Here is a 19,287-nt window from a genome sequence, read left to right as displayed (position 1 = left end):
TGTGCATAGGGAAGCATCTAGTCTAGTTAGAAGACAACTGTGCCAGGGGATGAGACTCTCTTCCTATCAGAAAGCTACTTCACTTCACTTGGCAACCTCAACTGTTTTCATTTCCATAAAAATGAAAAAGTCAAGAACCTCTCCTAAGATCTGACAATAAACTAATAAGTTAAAGGCCAGCTTCAGGATCATGATATTGTCTAAATCAAGTCGAATCAGCTCACAGACTTGAATATTTTGTTAGTGCCTGTGCCATAAAAATATTGGCTGCTGTGAGAAAATCTTATTTGACCCTTATAGTTTTATGTAAACTGTCTCCCACTTTGTCATATTTGACTTCTGGTAAAGCACTATGGGCACACTGTTCTACCTTAAAATGCTGCCTGTAGTTCAAGCTTTTTTTCCTTAAGGGGTGACATAAACCCTCCATGAGACGAAATATGGACCCCGTCAGGTTTAGATGGAATCTAGTTGCTCTGGTGACATTTTTGTTTTTTAAATGATGGAGCTGGACATGAAGGAAGACCTCATGTGTCCTCACTCGGTGCCATTGGCACATGGTACTGATGCTCTCAAGGCTGTACATAAGGTTCCTTGCCTCTAGAACATATGGGGATACTGACAGCCCTCCCCTCCTGCATATTCTCCTCCGCCTACTCCAAAAGCACCCAACCCCCCAAAAACAGCACCCAAACCCAATTTAGCATTAAATCCGTAAAGAAAAGTAGTAGCAGGTGTCAGCTCCTGAAATCTCTGTCTAATACATGAAAATTAGGGTGAATGCTACATTATCATTCAGTAGCATTTAATTCCCAAGTTTTTTTAGGCTTTAAGCTTCAAGTAGTTCTCTGCAAGAAGGTGCACATGTGTAAGGATTCTAGTGATTTTACTCTGAATAACAGTGCTTGCTGCTCTTCTTTCTCCTCACTGGAAGGAATAAATTCCTGGAGAGCAAAAATGTTGATTTGAGCCGAATTTGTGCTCTATTCCAGTTCTTCTCCTAATGGCCAAAACTATGGCTGTAGGCACTATGATCTTGCACAGCTGAGATACCTTCTAAGGGGGATGCCAAATCTTTATACAAAACTTCATTGCTGGTGTCAGAAAATAAAAACATAACCATTGCTTCAGCCACAGTATGCACTCAAAGTGAAATCTTCCTTTGATGGAACATGAGACAACACGGGATATTCTGCATGCCCCCGTCACCCACCTACTATGTTAAACCCTGCCAGCTCATGACAACTGCTTGCAGAGTCTTATTTAGAGATTCTCTACTAATAAAAAAGACGGATGTTGTCATTTACAACTTCTTTTGCCTACCCAAGAGGTGCTCTAATAGAATATAGAAATATTCTCATGTTTTCCTTGGAAGCATTATTACTTTTGTGTAAAGAAAATATCTTCCCTGCTCACTGGCAAACTGGCTCACCACTTCCTTTTCCCTTGATGTCCACATTTGGATGGCAAACCAATGATTCAATTATTCAGCTGGCTCAGATACTTGTGTAGTGATTTTTATGGTTTGAACTCTGTTGACCAAGAAAAAATGGTGAAGTTTTCAAAGTCAAATATTCTGTTCAGTTTGTGAAAATTTAATTTGGCTTCCACAATTTTCCAAAATACAGTGATGTATTATGTTTTTCCCCAGAATTCCATCACACACATTATTTGTAGAAAATGCACTTGATCTGAGGCCAAATTATAAGAGCACAATGAAGGAGGTTATAACTTACAAGACATCTATGTCTTCTGTAGCAGAAGCTGTTGAAAATGAGGAAGGCAATTGCAGGAAAAGGAAGAACTGTTGCACGTTGGTCTTCTCTGGAAAATTGTCTCCCTTCACAGGCATACTCAGAACACAAACAAATCAAGATGTATGTATCCCTCAAGCATAATGACGATTGGTAAGGAAGAAAAATCCATGAAAAAAATAAAAGAAAAAAGTCTTCGAAGTCTTCTGAGCAGGGTTGGGGCAGTATGTTACAAAATGCAACAAAATTTGAGCAAGGAAAGAAAAATATGGAATAGCTACTTCTTATGAATAGCCTGCATGCTCCACGTTCAATGCATCACAGAGTGCACAGAGAAACATAGCAGGCAATTAAATAAGACTGCATCATTATATGTATGCACATGGAAATAAAATTATAATTTGGCTACTTCTGCAGTTCCAGAATTTCTTAATGTCTGAATACATATATCTGATTTATTGTTTCATCTTACTAAGATGTAAAGGGCTATTTAGTAATGTGCTTTAAATCCTTGTATTTCAAATTTTCCTTTTTTTTTCTGTGAAACAGGATGAACTGAAGCATAGCACTGAGAGTGTTAGGTGTTATGGACCATTTAACATGAAAATGGAAAAAAATAAGAAATAATAATTTTGGGAGATCTTGCAATCATTACATGCATTAGATATACAAATTTACAGGAAAGTTTAAGAGTTAAAATAGCTATTAGAATAAATGTGTCTGTAAGTAAGCATTTAAACAAATGAAATATTCTGAAGTACTTTCAAATGCAGGACCAGTGGGAATGCTAGTTAAGCCACTGTTTCAGAGATCTGGATGGAAATTTCTTTATGAATTTTTGAATAACCTTTCAGCTGGATCTCTGAGAGGGGAGTTATGTGAAACTTTTTCGGTCTGGATCAATTAACCTGCTGCTTTGTAAAATTGTAGCAATAGGATTCTCTGTTGATTTCAATATTTCATCACACCTATAGGTTAGTATTTGTATAATTTTTAATGTGGCAATTTTAATTATCAAAAAAATTAGAAAACCAGATGGAATTACAAAACAGCAACAGATTAGTTAATTAACTTTCGCCTACTGGGATAAATAGAACATACCACAGAATATATCAAAGCAGACACCAATGAGACAATATACATCCATTAGTATGCAGGAGGTTTTCTCTTCAGATATCAGTTCTTGTCAGACATAAACATATGCCTATCAATCTTATTTAATAAACCCAGCAACTCATCATGTTATAATCCATAACGTATAACATCATGGCAAAAAAGTCCAAAGTAGTACACTATGACGCTCCCCATAGACCAGTGAGATCTGCCACCAAATTCTGAGAAGTGGACAAAGAATGAAAAAAATAATTGCTATTATTTTATAAAGGAGTATGAAATGCATGTTAGTTTGTAAATACTAATGAACATCCTTCAGCTGTGCGAGAGGGCCTTAAAACAAAACTAATCAAAATGATGGATTTTAAAATTACTGTTGTGTTTGTCTAATCATGTTACAAACATTCTGTCAGCTTCACTGCGTGACATGTATTACATACATGGGTGAAAACAAGAAAAACATGAGTGAATCAGCCAAAGTGCAAATCTGTAAACCCATAGTAATATAAATCTTCTTTATTATATGAAATATCCCTTGAACTTATTGCAGCACTATGTAGATTTTTGTAAATTTCTCAGTATAATTTGCCAAGATGTGCTCTGAAATAAAAAATATTTCAAACAGGAATCCATCATGCTTCAAATGGAATCTCTACAATTGCTTCATTTGGCCAATGAACCCTAGCTGATGACTTCCAATATTCCTAGAAAAACTAATAATAAATATTGCACACCAAATACGTGTCTAGATGATGTGCACTGATAACTTTTTATTTAATAAAAATGAGTGTCACCAGATATATATGTGCATACATTTGGTTATTGCTATTGGATTTAACAGCCTGCAACTTAATCCCAGTTTATTAGAAACAGGGCTCAGCAGACCAACACAAATTTAAATGAATACTTGCCACAGGCTTTTCATCAGGCTTCAAGACAATGTGTTTGTTAGTACCTTCAGATTAATATCAGTTAGGTTTTGAACAGTTTCAGACTCACACTAGATGATTTAAAACAGATGAAAATAAAAGTGTGTTACACAAAATAAAAGAATACAGAAAATATAGTATTGTATTATTTACTGAACAAAATAACAAGTAAAAGTAATGTTTGTTTGTTTGTTTTTTAAAACAGCATTAAGTAATCAAATTTAGACCATACAAGCATCAACAAGAAGTGTAAATAACTGTACCATTAAGGTGGTATCCACAACTTTTTTTGATTGCGTGAGATCCGAAACTGCAAATGCCGTATACCTCACTTTAAAATGATTCAAGTGCCTTGTAAAGTATGTGAAAAATGGATAGTCAATGGTTATGATGAAATGTACATACAATACCTGAATTTAATATTTTAATAGCTCAGGCCCAGATCATAAAGTATTTAGGTTCCCACTCCTCATGGAAGATCTGGGTCTCGGTTTATATTAACCCCTTCCATGAAAGGATTAACTGTTTTTGATGGTGTGAATTTATAGTCTTGCCTTTCCCTATACAGGGAGGGAAAGGGTCAATATTAAAGAAAGTGTGGTTCCAATAGGCAGATAGGTTATGGTACTGCAACTACATGAACCACCTTCCCTACACAACATAAAAATATTCTAATATTAAGGATTATTTTACAACTCAGTGGAACTATGCAGTAATGCAATCCATTTCCTTTGTCTGGATGACAAAAATGCAGTCTTAACAGTCACAAGAGCCCGCCTTGTGTTAGCTATAAAAAAAAATATATTTTTATATATATTTATGCAACTACTATGTGCATTAAACAAAATCACGGTATGAATCAGCAGGGTTCAATAACACTTGTATCTGAATTTTGGGATGGGGTGCATTGAAGTCTGTGGTGCTTCTCAGTAAGGACTCACAATGAAATGGCAAAGGATAGAAACTCATTTGTTTACAATCTTATTTTTCATTTCACATTACCTAAGAAATGATCTGTAAGATACCTTGAAGCTAAAAGGATCTGTTGCTGTTACTTCAGTCTGCTGCTCAGAAATGAAATTATCCCTTGAAACAAACCTGATAATTAATTTTTAGTGAGCATTGAAACTCAAAATCAGCCCAATTTCATTGTGAACTCTCATGAAATAAAATCATTTCACCATTTTGAAAGTTCTGTTGTCTTCATTTCTTACCAATTTGTGTTTCATGAGTTGTTTAGAAGGAAAGTAATCAGCAATGTACAAGAAACATTGTACTACTCCTGGAAAGCACATACATTGTGACTCACTCAGTTAGGTGGATAGTTTAATTTATAATTAAAAAGTGAGTGCATTTCACATCCATTTATAGAAGTATTAGAAAATTACTTTTTTTTTTCTTCTTTATCTGCATTGAGATACTTTCCTCAATTACCTGTGATCACTGACGAGTGCTCTTTGCACTGAAAGGGTACAGATTTCTCACTCAGTCTTTGAGATACCAGAGAAGAACACTTGAACCAAAAGGTAATACCCTTGTGCACCAAAGCTTTATTATATTTTCGTTTACTGTGCATCCCCATACCTAAAGCCAATAACATGGCACTTGTGCCATAGTTCTGATACCGTAGGTGTCCACTGACAAGTGTTCTGCATGAACCATTGTGTCTCAGTCCACTAACAAAAACTACTGTGCAGTGGTAATCTGGTATCTTAGATAGTTTTTCTTCTTGGACTAAGCTTGTCCAAAATCTTCTATCAGGCTACAGCAGCTTAGGGCTCCTTTTCTTTAAAGAGAGAAAAAGTAAATGTCTTACACCTGTAGGCCAGTACTGGTGTTCTGTCCTAGAAGTTTTAGCACTGCTCTGATACAATGAACCCTTCTTTTTCTCCAACTGGTTCCACTTCAGCATAGGCAGGATGTCCAGAACCTCTTCTGAATTTCATTGCTGGCCATCTGCTTGGACGTCGCTGTAACAGCAAAAACAAGAAAATGAATTTTCAGAGTATGAAGGATACAATAATAAATTATTAATAAAAAACTTCAACAATGCCCTGTAATTTTCATCTCCAAAATCATACTAAAACCCACTCTGTGTAGTTGCTACAGGAATGAAGAAGCACAGTTCAGCAGCAGCAGAGGGAATGAATCCCTCTTTCTAAATTTGTGGATGATGGCTGTTCTCAAAGACCTATAGCTACCACTAGTTCTAACAATGGAGAGGATAAAATAGCTCTTATCTAAAACCGTTGACCAGTGGATCTGTGAATTTTGTCATATAAAGATCTGCTGATCCACCACCCCCTAAAAGATCTGTCCACTGTTCTTCCTTCCTAGTTCTGTACAGGAATTTGCTAACATACTCTGCTCCATGGGAGAATGTGTAGGACAAAATTCTGGTATGCTTATGCAGGACTACTACAATAATGACTTCCTATTTCAAATGCCATAATTTCTACTTGAGTAGTTTACCTTGATGGTTCAAATAGAAGCAACCTTTTCATTTAAACTCTTATGAACTTTGGGTATAAGTGTCCTAAGAAGTTGTAATCAATTTTCATTAGGATCTTTGGTGTCTGCTTTAAAAACCAGCTAATAAATAGAGAAATAAATAAATCTTCTCTAAGGTAGATGACACAATGCCTGTATGACTGTGATGCCTCTGGGAAGGAAAAGTTCTTTAAAAATTCTGTATTTTCACACTAATTAATATTTTGGAAGGCTCAGACTCTGGGTGAGCAAGCCAAGTTTCTGTCAAAAGGAACAGTTTTCAGGAAAGTAGGGAAACACTTTCTTAAAGTCAGCAGAAAAAGCTCTCCTAAAATGATTATTCCCTACTGAAAATTTTATCTGCCAAATATGCTGATACATACTTCTTTTCCTATAATGACAATGTTTACAACCTGCTTGGAAAGAGGGCTGGAAGATATAGGAACCTATATAGAAACATTACAGGAAAATCAGAGGAGAAACAGTGAAGACAAATTATAGACCATATTTTCAGTGACAATTCAAAATGTAAACTTTTTTTTTTTTTTTCTGAAAATAAACATTGTATTTGATTTTCTGTCCCCACAATACCCCATTTTGATTGCATTCTGATCACTAATGATATTTCATGCTTTTGAGGGGCAGTTGGGGACCACAAAACAGCCACAGCTCATGATGCTGTTGGGCAGCAGCCACTAAACAAATCTTGGGGGACCACTGAATCTTGTTACCAGCAGCTATATGCTGGTCTGCAGGTACAGCACAGTCTTCCTCAGTGATCACCATTAGAAGGGTAAAGTAAAAAAGCAACTGATTTCTTTTTCTCCCACTGCAGGATCAGATTACTTCTGAAGCATCCAAAGTTAAATTGTTTGGCAGGTAATTTAAAATCCCAGGCATTTCAAAGCAATACCTTTCTACAAAGTTGGAGGGCAGAACACTGTCCTCTTTAGTGAATGTCTTTTCTTAATAACAAAACCTAGTCTATTCAAACTTTGCAGACTTTTTTTCTACCTAGGCTTGATTCAGTGTGGTTTCAAAATTAAGAAGGACAGTTTGGTTACTGATAAAGAAAAAGGGTCATATTCTGTTTTCAGACTCACTAAAGTAAATCAAGAATAATGTGATTAAATGTAAAGGACTTAATCCAGATTTACACTGGTATAAATGAGAAAAGAATCTCACCAAGAGGTCTCTAATGAAAAGAGAAAATGAAAAACCACCGGAAAGCTAGGAGGAAAAAATAATTAGAAACAGTCTCAAATGGCAGTATTAAAGGATGAGCTGACTTTGAATCCATTAAGATGCTCCCTAATTTCATTTTAAGATGTACCCATGATTAGTTACTACTTGCTACATTACTGTTAGAAACTAAAGCTATTATACCATTTTGGGCTACGCTTTTTGATTGGCCTTTCCAGATGATGAAATATGCGACAGATGTGTACCAGTTCTAATGATAAAATGCCATACACCATAAACATCAGCTGTTGCTCCAGAAATAAACAAACAGATTAGAAGGTCATTTCCAAATATTACAGTTGCAGCTTTCTATGGTTTCTCTTCATGCCTGAGGTGAGATTTTCCACTCCTAGTGACAGACCGTTTAATTTCAAATTCTTTGTGTGCATGTGGGTTTTGTAAATTGTTGGCAGTCTTAAAAGGAAGCACTGACAAGTTATCAATTCATTGACTTGTGTATTGACCCCAAAGAAGCTGTAGAGGCATCACAGTTTTAATTGACAAAATCGAAAGTAACTTATTTGTTATCAGGAGATACAAAGGTCTGTGAGTTACCGAAGCAGCTCAGGAAATGCCTAATGCATTCTTCTACTTTATTTGCTGATAAGAAGAGTAATAAGAAGATACAACAAAACCTAACACCCCCCTCAAAAAAAACCAAAACCAAAACAAACAAACAAACAAACAAAAAAAACCAACCAAACAAACAAAATAACCCAAACCAAATCAACCAACCAACCAACCAAATGAAAAGCACAAAACCTTCAAAACACAAACAACCAAAACCAGGGAGAAAGCAAGCTGAGTATTTTAATTAGTTTCTTAGTTTTGTCATCCAATTTAACAGGAAAAAATATGTTTCTTCTTCTAGAATTAGAACTCTTAGGGGAAATCCTCTGAGCTGTGGCTGGAGATTTGTAATTCCAGCTTCCTTTCAGTGTTTTATAAAGCAAGAAAGAAAGAATAATTTTTTTTTCTTATAGGTCTGAAGCTTCCTTGGGTTCATTATTTTAAGAAAACAAGGATGACGGAAAAGCACTTGTGACTTTACATGACCAGGATGCTGAAGATACTTGTCAGGATGCAGAAGAATAATTATGAAACACATTTTAAAAAAGTTAGTTCCTATTGAAGATCAATAAGATAAAATGAAAGTTGGAAAATCCATGGGAAATGAGACCCATCTTTCATGTTTCTTACATTACGCTTGTCTACAGCAGAGGGGGAATGGATACTATTTCATAGAATTCCAGGCTGGAAGGGACCATAAAGATCATCTGGTCCAAGTCTTCTTGGCAAAAGCACAGACTAGACAAGATGTCTCAGCACCCTTCCAGTTGAATGTTAAAAGTGTTCAGTGTTGGGGAATCCACCACTTCTCATTGAGATTATTCATCTTACTTCTGAGAAGAAAATGGAGGGGATTCCACATATGAATTCTAAAGGGTGGAGACTGGAGTATCTTCTGACTGTTATTGCACAAAAAGGTGTCCAAGTGTGTTCCTGTAGTTGACCACTTTCTTCTTTTTACATCTTCCAACAGGAGGGAATTTTGAGCCTTATTGGATCTTTCATCCATCTAAATTGTATCATCTCATTAAGACAGAAGAAACAAAAATTAAAAAAAGGTTTGATACCTATCTGGGTGCACTTAATTGAATATTATCTAAACACAATTCAGCTAGTATGATATGAACAGTGCTACAGTCCATGACTTTTTTGAGGTTGCTAGCTTTAGACCATCTTATTCCCTGCTGAACAGTAACTTTTTTTAAGCAAAAAAGTGGGTCAAGTTGAAAACTACAGGAAAATTTCAGATAGATCAGTGCTTTCTGTATGTGTTTGACTGTATTGGTGGAATTTTACACAGAAATTTCTGGTAAAGTTGACCATATTGAAATGAAGGAAATGGAAAAGGACCCATCACTTTTTATGTTACAGGCCTCTATTAACTGTCCAGATACCATTTAGAGTGAAGTAATTTATTTTCTACTGTCAGCAAGGCTTCTACCTATTATGAGCCACCAGATAACCAATGATGCAACTATAAAATAAGAACAGAACAGTCCACTACAATTTAGTAAAGAGATAAGATTTGGTAAGAATTATGTATTTCTGCACTGACTCACAGACTAGAAACCAGTGTCTCAAATTAATATTATCGTGAAAACAAAGGAAGTGATCAATTCAGACTTCCAGCAAAGCTGGTAGAAAATAAATTCAAGACTTTTGAATGAATTTTAAAAATATTTGAAAAAATAAACTGAGTGCACTTAAACAAGAAATGAAATCTACTTTGTACCTGCCACAGGAAAAAAAAATGTAAGGGATAAGTAATATACAAGATCAATTACATGAGGACAGACAGCTGAACAAAGTTTTATTGAAATGCTGGTATGTGAAGACTGATGCCCTGCTGCTAAGAGATTCTGGTGCTGACATTATGCACCATCTCTAAAATTTATGCCAGTTAATATTTTCTCCTGAGATGGTAATTCATTAAAAGCAATTGTAATAATGTATATTTTGTTCGCTGCAGTAAGTCTAAGCTTTAACACTTCCTTTCATGCATATGCATGAAGACAAGTTTCTATCCATAATGGACAGAAGGTGCTTGGCAACATGTAGTACATAGTTGATATTCTTACATCCTATCCTCTACTATCCCCATCCCATCCTTGTCCTATCCTTCATTCACTACAGAAAAATTGAATTAGCATGATTCTGTACAGATCTGCAAGGTCAGAAGAGCAGTGAAGGGAAAACATAATGAAAAATCTGCCCCTCTATCTTCTCCCCCACCCTGCCACATGCACATTTTGTTCTGAAATTTTTGTCAGTTTATCTAAAGTTCCTTCATATATATCAACCAGCATAAAATCCCAGAGCACTTGTGCACAGATCAGCTCTTCATTCCTATTCAGTGCTAAACTTGATCAATGTATCTCACCAAGACTCACACAGATTCTCTTTCCAAACTGAGTTTACGTGATTATAAATACTTGAATTATCATGAGAAGGGCAATCTTTCAAAGTTTTAAAAGACTCGCCAGAGTCCCTAAAAAACTTGATTTCCCACTAAACTACACAAAAGCTCAAGTTACTGAATACTTTTTAGGTTGAATGCTCTAATGCAACTTTGTATTCTCTATTGATTATCTTCCTGTATTTCAAATCTTTAAACTTCCAGAGGACTGTTTCACTCTTTCTACTGAAGGCTGCATCTTACATTTCCATCAATGTGAAGTTCTTTGCCCAATTCAAGGGCATAAAGATACTTAAATATATTCAAAATCTGTACTCTTCAACCACACTTTGCCAAAAAGGCCTACTTAACTTTCTTAACTGGAAAGACATAAATAGAGAGCTATCCAAATTCTGGATAAATTGTCAAAACCCCAGAAAAATTTTAATGACTTACTCAAATGGATTAACAAAATGGGAGAAACCTATAGAAAGGTCTGTTACTAAATGACCATATGTTAACCTGATACCATCAAGAGGCATTAGTCTAAGTACACTTGTCCACTGCTAATCTATGTGTGCATCCAGGCCTTCTGCTTTCTCAGGACAAGGATGGATCTTTCTGTTATAAATTACCTTGTCCAGGAAATGTGTTTGTGTACTCACAGTTACCTGAAATATTGTTTGGACAGTTTTAACTTGTGGATCAGTCTTCAATCTCTCCTAGAAATACCCAATTTATTTGTCAGAAATTTGTCAGAAATGGATGAGGCTTCAAATATCTGAAACTATACTTCTGATATGTATTTCCAGGAATAAGAAAAGATCAATTGCCTGACATCAAGTTAATTTAATATTTTGCAGAAACTGTTCTGAAATCCAGATTGCTTCAGACTTAAAATTCGGTAGGATTATTTACAGGCTTAATTTATTTTTCCTTTTTGATAGAAGTGCTTGTTTAAAATACCTTTGTGATTTAAACCGCTTCTTGTTATAACAATGTTTCTGCAGTCTTAGGTTCATCTAAGTAGCTGGCTGCTGACAGACGAGAAACAGAATGCCTCCTTCCTCTCCACCTTTGACTTTTATTGTCAGTGTTGATTATTTATTTAAGTGTTTTTCCCTTGTGGCTGCTTTAGGTTTCCCTTGCTAAGCTGCTGGTTCCTGCTGAGATGGATAAGCTTTGGAAAAAATAACTTTACTATCAGTACAAGGCAATGACAGTGAGATCAATGACAATACCCCAATTGCCAGGATACTGCAGGACTTTGAAAGAAGAGAAAAATGATACTTGTTCTTTTCTTTTTAATCATCATCTTCATGAAACACAATTCAGCCCAAACTTCTGGGCAAAAACAAATTGATGTCCATGTCAAGCCTTTTACAAACTAAAAGCATAATTCCCTGCAAAATGTATATATAATAAAAACAATGGGCCATATCGCAAAAGAAATTAGCAGAGCTGTGTGGGCTTCATTACCTTTCTAAGCCAGCTGAGGACCTGGCTCTTTTTAAAAAATGCTTTTTTTATTTCTTTCTTATACTGTCTCCTATTTACTTTTCATTTTTTTGAAGATATACATTGCATCTGTGACATTAATGCAGAAACCTTGAAATGGTGCATGGAGAACACGGCTGACTGTTAAAGAATGGCTCTTATTTGTGTTGTGCTGCTATGAGCAGAGATGCATAACAGTGAGCCACAAATGCTCATTAACTCCCTGAGCTCTGAAACACGAAAAACTGTCTCTGGATTTTTTGAATATTTTCTCCTTCTGTTGCCTTCCTCTAAGCAGACAGAAGATGAGAAGATCAAAATCTGAAGAAAAGCTACTGGTCTGCATGCCAGTGCATGTTTCCAGATACTGCAACACAATCCACTATACAGCTCAATTGTTAGAAAAAGTATCCAACAATTAGTGCTTTCTCAGACCACCCCAGCCAGGGCTCAGGATTTGGGAATGGTCCTCAGTCCATGCTAACAGTCTGCACGCTGTCACCTTACTGTCAGGCTAACAGAGTTAAATGACAGGAATACAGAACCTTCTATGCTGGTTGGTTTCTAGGCTAAAAACCAGTCCAGGCTTATTTAATTTACCAGTAAAGACATAATTCAAGTTAAATCAGGAAGAGGCGAGGTGCATCCCCTAGGCTGTGATCCCACACTATTATTTATTTGCTGAAGATTTGCAGCTGCTCATTCCTTCTTCCCTCTCTCCCCAAGGTCACCTCCTGGCTACATAATACCAGTTCAAATCTCTGTGTGGCCATATAAAAAAAACCACCCAGATTCGTGAAATTATCCATCTTAAACTTCCAAAATGAAGTAAAACAAACAACTAAAAAAGACATAGCTATGTGCGTGTGAGTGTACATGCATGATTCTAAGCAGCTGAATCAGCACAATAAACTTTAGAAAAACTCCAGGGAGGGTGGGAACATGAAGGCAAATACTATAACCTTTAAAATAGGATCTTAACTTGAAAGAATGATGACATGTAACCACAAGCACCCACACTTCTCTTCAATGTGTGACATTATCTGCAATTAAGACATACACAGCCACTATTAAGAAATACACAGGCTCTGTATTCACTCACATCCCTACAGCTTCAGAGTCTACGTGTGTTAATAAGTTGAATTTGGTTTCATACCTACAAGCTGAAGGTTAAGATGGTCCCAACCTGCAATGCTAGTTTAGAGTCCTTAAAATCCCCTAACCTCAGAGAACTACCACAGAAAAATTTTATTCTGCTGTCGTCAAGCCTTACATAAGCACATTTGGCCACAGTGTCTTGGTGTCCAGCTGGGAAAACACATCACAACGCCTGACTCCCTGCCTTCATGTTGGCCGGCAATTCTGCTGCTGTCTCCTCAACTGTGGCCAGATCATGCTGCCTTTGTTCTACAAAGACAGAGCACTGGGATGACAGCCGAGGTAAGTTTCCAAGATTAAAAGGATTTTGGACCAACATATAACTAAGGAAGGTAAGAAAAACACAAAAAAAGTAGGCATATTAAAAATTCTTGTGTCACCTGCAACCCTTCTGTCCACAGATAACTTGGTGCAAACAGGCGCAGGATAGCCGAGTAAAAGACAGTCTGCCTCATGCCTTGCTTTTTGCTTTGTTAAATGTTACCTGGATGTAATTACTTTCAGTGCCAAAGCTCACACACAAATGCAAATCAACAAAGGTTAAAAATATATGAAAAAAAGAACATGAAGAAAAATAAGGGAAGATGTAGAATCTAAAATACTCCTAAAGCTTCTATCTGGCTCGCAACTCATTGAAATTTAAGCAAATCCATCTGACACAGCTAGGAGTTTCTTCACCCATTAACATTCAGCTCCAGACATCTATAGCACTTGTGCTATTATTTATATCACAGTCATGTAATCCACTACAACTGGGGCATCATGCTTGCCTTCCTGGCCACCAAACCTGAAATCCTGAATGCAAGTATGCTACATAGGTTAGTGAATAAATTAATTACTTTTAAATTCTGCTATGGTTAGTGTATAGCTATATGTGTTATAGGTAGGTTTCTGACATAAGCTTCTGCTTTGTTGAAAAAGACATGAATAACACTATTTGACATGTATGGTATGCTCAAAAAATCAGTGCAACTAAGTTCAAAGTATACTCAAGAGACTGAAGATTCCTCGAGGTAAGAGTAGGTATGAAACTTGATTCAAAAAGGGGAAATTCTTTGCAACGAAATCAAATTCAAGAGAGAGAAAATACCACAGGGATAAGCATACCTAAATAAAAGACCAAAGCATACAACATCTCTTCTGTCACTGTGCAAGGAAATCTTTAGTCCACATTTACTGCCAGCTTTTAGAATGAGTCTGCATTCCTTGGAACTTTGACTGGAACTCCCCTAACTTTAAAATTTGATAATTCATCCTGTCTTTAGGTCACCAGAGAAGAGTCTCACTAAACAATGAAATACATGTTGAATGGCATGGGAGTTGGAAGAAACAGGAAAACATTGCATTTTTATTTGAATCTTCTACACACTTAACAGAAAGGGGAACTATTTTTTTGAAAAAGTATTAAACTATTTGGATGGTATTCTTTTAAAGTGATACATTATCATGGCAAATTGAATAGTGTTAGCATTTAAGACTTACAGAGCTGTTCATTCAAAATAGCTATTTTTGTTCCAGTTGGGGCTGCAAATATGCATTGTGCTCAACAACCATGAAGAAAACCACTAGAGGAAAAGTTTTCTTCAGACTTTAGGGGTAAAAAAAATCACAGAATAATGTTAGTCTCTTCTAAAACAATAGTTGCTTTTGGAATAAATGGCATTTTTCTTGGCTTTCCTGTATCACATATTTAAACCAACTAATGTACTCAGGATATCATTCAATGGTGCTCAGAAGTGTCACAAGGGATTGCATTTATCAGTGCAAATTTAAACAGTGCAGTCAAAATGTGGGTGTACTTATCCTTATCTGAGGGAGCTCATTGAGAAAAGGCACTACATGACAAACATGAGGGGCATCATGAGTGGGACTCAAGATGAGTTATGTGAAAACTTGAGTGAGGTAGTAAGTGAATGTGGTCTGATATCTGCAGGTAACACAAAGGAGAAAGAGACTTAAAGCCTCAGATACGGGATCGGCTTATCATACTTTACTTAGTAAGCAGTAACCCTGACCATAAACCAAATCAACTAAAAGATTCTTACATAGCCCTTCACCTAAAAAACCCAACAGAATCCGACTGAAAATTATGCTTTACCTACAGAATCATGACAGCATCCTAGAATCTTAGATGTAAAAGATGTTTCTTTGTTAGTCATGTTACAGTTTTGAATGAATGCTGTGTTTAATGTCAGCATCATGCCTCTGTCAAGTAGCTTCTTTAAAAGTAAATACAAATGGGGCAGGTCTCCATTCTTCATTTGTCCCAGTCTTAGATTTATATTAATTACTGATGACAAATAAACTGATGCAGATCTTGATTTGGCTAGAAAACTTGATGGTAGACTACAGTGTAGTAGTCATTTTTTAGACAATTGCATGAGGAAGCTGCCTGTCTACCTGTCACATCTTATTTAACTGTGCAACTTGCTTTATTAGTCAAGGGACTCATACAAAACAATATTATTTTCTGAAATACTTATGCATTTATTCTCATTTCATGACCAAGCCCATGGCAATCTTCTTGAGCTCCTTCCCCAGAGTGGTAACATCAGATTCACATTTCATTCATCTTCCATAAATAATTCAGCTTGTCTTCTGTGGGTACCATGTTATCTGTAACAGCTTATTCAGAAATATTTTCCAATTGCAGAAGGAACACTTTTTTGTAACTGTGATCTATTTATACAAGTTATGCCGTGTTATTTTTTTGTACTTCAAAGTGCAAGTCTGAAAAGATACATTATCCTCTGTATTAGAAACATGTACACTCTATAGATCAGATGAATATAAGAATAATATATTCTACTCTTTATTTCTTGAATTGGTCAAACTATATTTTTTTTCCTTTGGAAGCTGAATGATTAAACTTTTTAAAAGCAATTTCATTTCCAGAATGGATCACCTTATTCTGTTCTATTATTATGATAACAACAATGGCTTTAAAGTTTTGGAATTTGTGGAAATGTCCAATTTGAGATTGGACATGGCACTTAGTGCCATGATCTAGTAAATGGACTGGAGTTGGAACAAGGGTTGGACTTGATGATCTCTGAGGTCTTTTCCAACCCAGTCGATTCTGTGATTCTGTGAAATTTTCTACAACACAGAGTAATCCCTTTCTCCATCATTTGTGGTTTTACCACCGTGTCAGTGGTTTTACCCCTCAAAGGGACAGACCACCCCTTCACGGCTAGAACTTTTTATAATTCTTGCTAGATGGCTGATTCTTCACAAGTATCAAAATATTGCTAGTAACCAAAAGAGGATGTAGTTTATACCACATTTTGCATATATTTGATTTTGACTGATTTACTTCTGTCCTGTCCATATTGAATTATTTCTCCTTTATTTTAAAGAGAAAGATTATATTTTTCTGTTTTCTAAAACCCACATGGCTTGCTAAAAGACATTTTAGCTTTGACTGTATAGATTGATCAATTCTGCCTATATTCAGTGGAATGGGTTTAACAAAACTGACTAAGGCATCAATGTTTGCATGATGAGTATGGTATCAACAAATGAAATAAATTAATATGCCATTACTGCACTCAGAACAAAATTACACAAATACGTGTTTTAATTTGGTAATCTTCACTCCTTAAAAAATGGAGTTGCTATTTATTTAGCCTTTCAGTCACATCAGAACAGATAAGAAACTTGTTTTCAACAGCAATTCAAACAGAAACGGCAATTCAGTCTGCGTGTGAAAAAAAGAAAGGGACAATTCCTTCTCTTTTGTACAAGGACTTTAGTGAAGGGGTTTTTTTTGTCTATATCAGTGGAGAACTGGCTTGAAATGTCACATAGACATGAAAGAAAACTATTGATTTTATTACATAGATGCTGTTCCCTGATGGTTAACGCAGTTACATCACTTGAGCCTGGAATACTGACAAACAATTCAGTTTGATTTCTGTCACTACTATTGCATGTAAGCAGGTATATTTATTATAATATGATTTTAAGGATGAATCATTCTGTTCATGTTCATGTCTTACTTCAATTCACACTGCTGTCACTAAGAATGAATGTCTATGTCTTCCTAGTCCAGGCTTTTACCTAAGCAATCCCTAGCTATGTCCCTAGTGCCACTTCCAGTGGTTCTGCATCTTCACTATTGCCCATTAGAAATTGTCTGGGCTCTTAAAAGTTAGGGAGTACTGCAGGTGGGGGTTATGACCAATCAGTGTTTCCTTTCATGTTTAGCAACTCTATACTTATCATAAGTTAGAGGAATATTGCTGAGTTGGAAAGAATACAAGTCAGTACAGGTATTCACAGCTTTTTGTAGAATCAAACATCTATGGAAAATGTTCCTTTCTCATATTGTCATGTAGAGTGGAGTTGAGCTGACTAAATGCCAGCATCTGCAGTATAGATATCTACGCCTGAGGTAGCTATCTATATTTGAGGAGCAAAAATTGTAACTTATCTAATCCCAAAGGAGATGTCTCAAATAGGTCAGATGAATCATGGTTTAAAGGAGTTTGTTTCTCTCTACACTAATAAAAAGAGCAAAGGGAGATGATGCTAGATTTAGATGTTAAATCTAGGAGAAAAGAACCTTTCCTGCAATCCGTGACAAAGTCTTAAAAGATTTATAAAGTGAATGTATGGAACAGCTAACATTTTTTTCCAGCTAAAAACTTACTTTAAGTCAGCTCTTCTGGACAATTAATAAATGAAAATATTAAATGTTTCCACAGGAAAATAATTGTAAAAAATATATGTCCCAAAATAAAATGCCAGTGCACATAACAACTAATGGAAAAATCCTATGGTGAGGACAATGAAGGATGGGAAGGAGAGTGATATCTGAGATATATCATTTAGATGTATGTCCTGTGTAAGAAAAACAACAACAAAAAATATATTTAGTAGTTAAAGAAGCAGCTGAGTGACAAATATGTTAAGAACAAAAGAGCATCACCTACTAGGTGAGGTAGGTCCCTCTCTTCAAAGCTTACACTATGAACACAAGAATACTTTCTAGATTTAGTTAAGAAAGTTCTGTTCTGGAAACCCCAGTTATACTAGCCGAGTGAAAAGACTAGTGGCACAATATATTACTTACCTCTATAAAGAAGAGACTAGCTGCTGATGTTGGATGATGATACATATAGACAGTCACGAGGATGGCTGCAGCCACAATGAGGACCAAGACTAGAATGCCGACAATTAAACCGGCATGAAGCGTTCCACCTTTCTTCTCTGCCGCACTGTCATCTGTGGAAGCTGCACAAATGGCACACTTATTAGCACAGTAGCTTACATCTTATCCATTCCATTTCACAGCTGGCAATGGAGCATTTGTGGGTTTTTGTTACATGTTCCTCATTTTCCACAGCCCAAGTTGGAAAAAGGTGTTAGATATCTCTTTCCCACAACTGAATACTCTCATAATCTTAATGAACAGACATTTCCAAATGTTTTACTATTTCTAACTCAATAAACAAAATTAATATCCTTTCTTTTGAATTAATCTGGACATTATGAAGTTTCTAATTACCTTTATAATGAATTTTACATTTATTATCTCATAAAACTATTGCAGTTGCCCTACAGACAAAAAGTACTAATGGAATACATTTTGATCTTTTTATTTTTATTCTTTTTTTTTAAGCTTCAAGTTGAGACATGCCACAAACCCTTGTGAGATCTAGCTAATAAACACATTCTGAAAGCCTGATTCATTAGCTTGGAGAGGGCTTCTGAATCACCCTGTGCAACTGAATCAGACAGCCAAAAGTGTAACAGATGGATGTTAAATGACCCTGCAATATTCTAATCTTGGTCTGAATGGAACACTCATCATACCAAAGTATAATGGAAGACCATCCATTTACTAAACTTGATACCAAGAGGCCACTCATGTTATGCTCTCATCAGGAGAAAAGAGAGCTGTGTCTGTCACACAAGCAATCTATCAGCAGTGCTTCCAAATAAGTGACCGAAAGTCTTTTAACAACACTGTATCCTTTGTGGAAAAAGTCTCAAAAATTAGCCAACATCTGTAGAACTCCCTGTGCTTGGGTGTGATTTCTAGTTGGGACAACCTGGAATTTCACAGCAAGTACAAACACGGGGATAAGCGATGATTATTGAGCATCCTGATGCATAGAAGCAGTGCTGTTCT

General features: G+C 36.0%; 1 protein-coding gene across 1 annotated transcript in view; it reads right to left on the bottom strand.

Moving 5' to 3' along the window:
- Positions 1 to 1,582: 1,582 nt before the first annotated feature.
- PLXDC2 (plexin domain containing 2) overlaps positions 1,583 to 19,287 on the bottom strand; it is a 272,320-nt gene continuing 254,615 nt past the window's right edge. The window contains exons 13-14 of the mRNA XM_082044120.1: positions 18,226 to 18,386; positions 1,583 to 5,766 (exon numbers count right to left, since the gene is read on the bottom strand). Of these exons, the coding sequence (XP_081900246.1) occupies positions 5,650 to 5,766; positions 18,226 to 18,386 (278 nt within the window). The 3' untranslated portion in view covers positions 1,583 to 5,649. The remainder of the gene's footprint in view (positions 5,767 to 18,225; positions 18,387 to 19,287) is intronic.

Source organism: Streptopelia decaocto, assembly GCF_964273445.1.
Source record: "Streptopelia decaocto genome assembly, chromosome: 2".
Classification (NCBI taxonomy): domain Eukaryota; kingdom Metazoa; phylum Chordata; class Aves; order Columbiformes; family Columbidae; genus Streptopelia; species Streptopelia decaocto.
The sequence above is the reverse complement of the archived record's forward strand: the minus strand, read 5'-3'. Positions and strand labels throughout refer to the sequence as shown.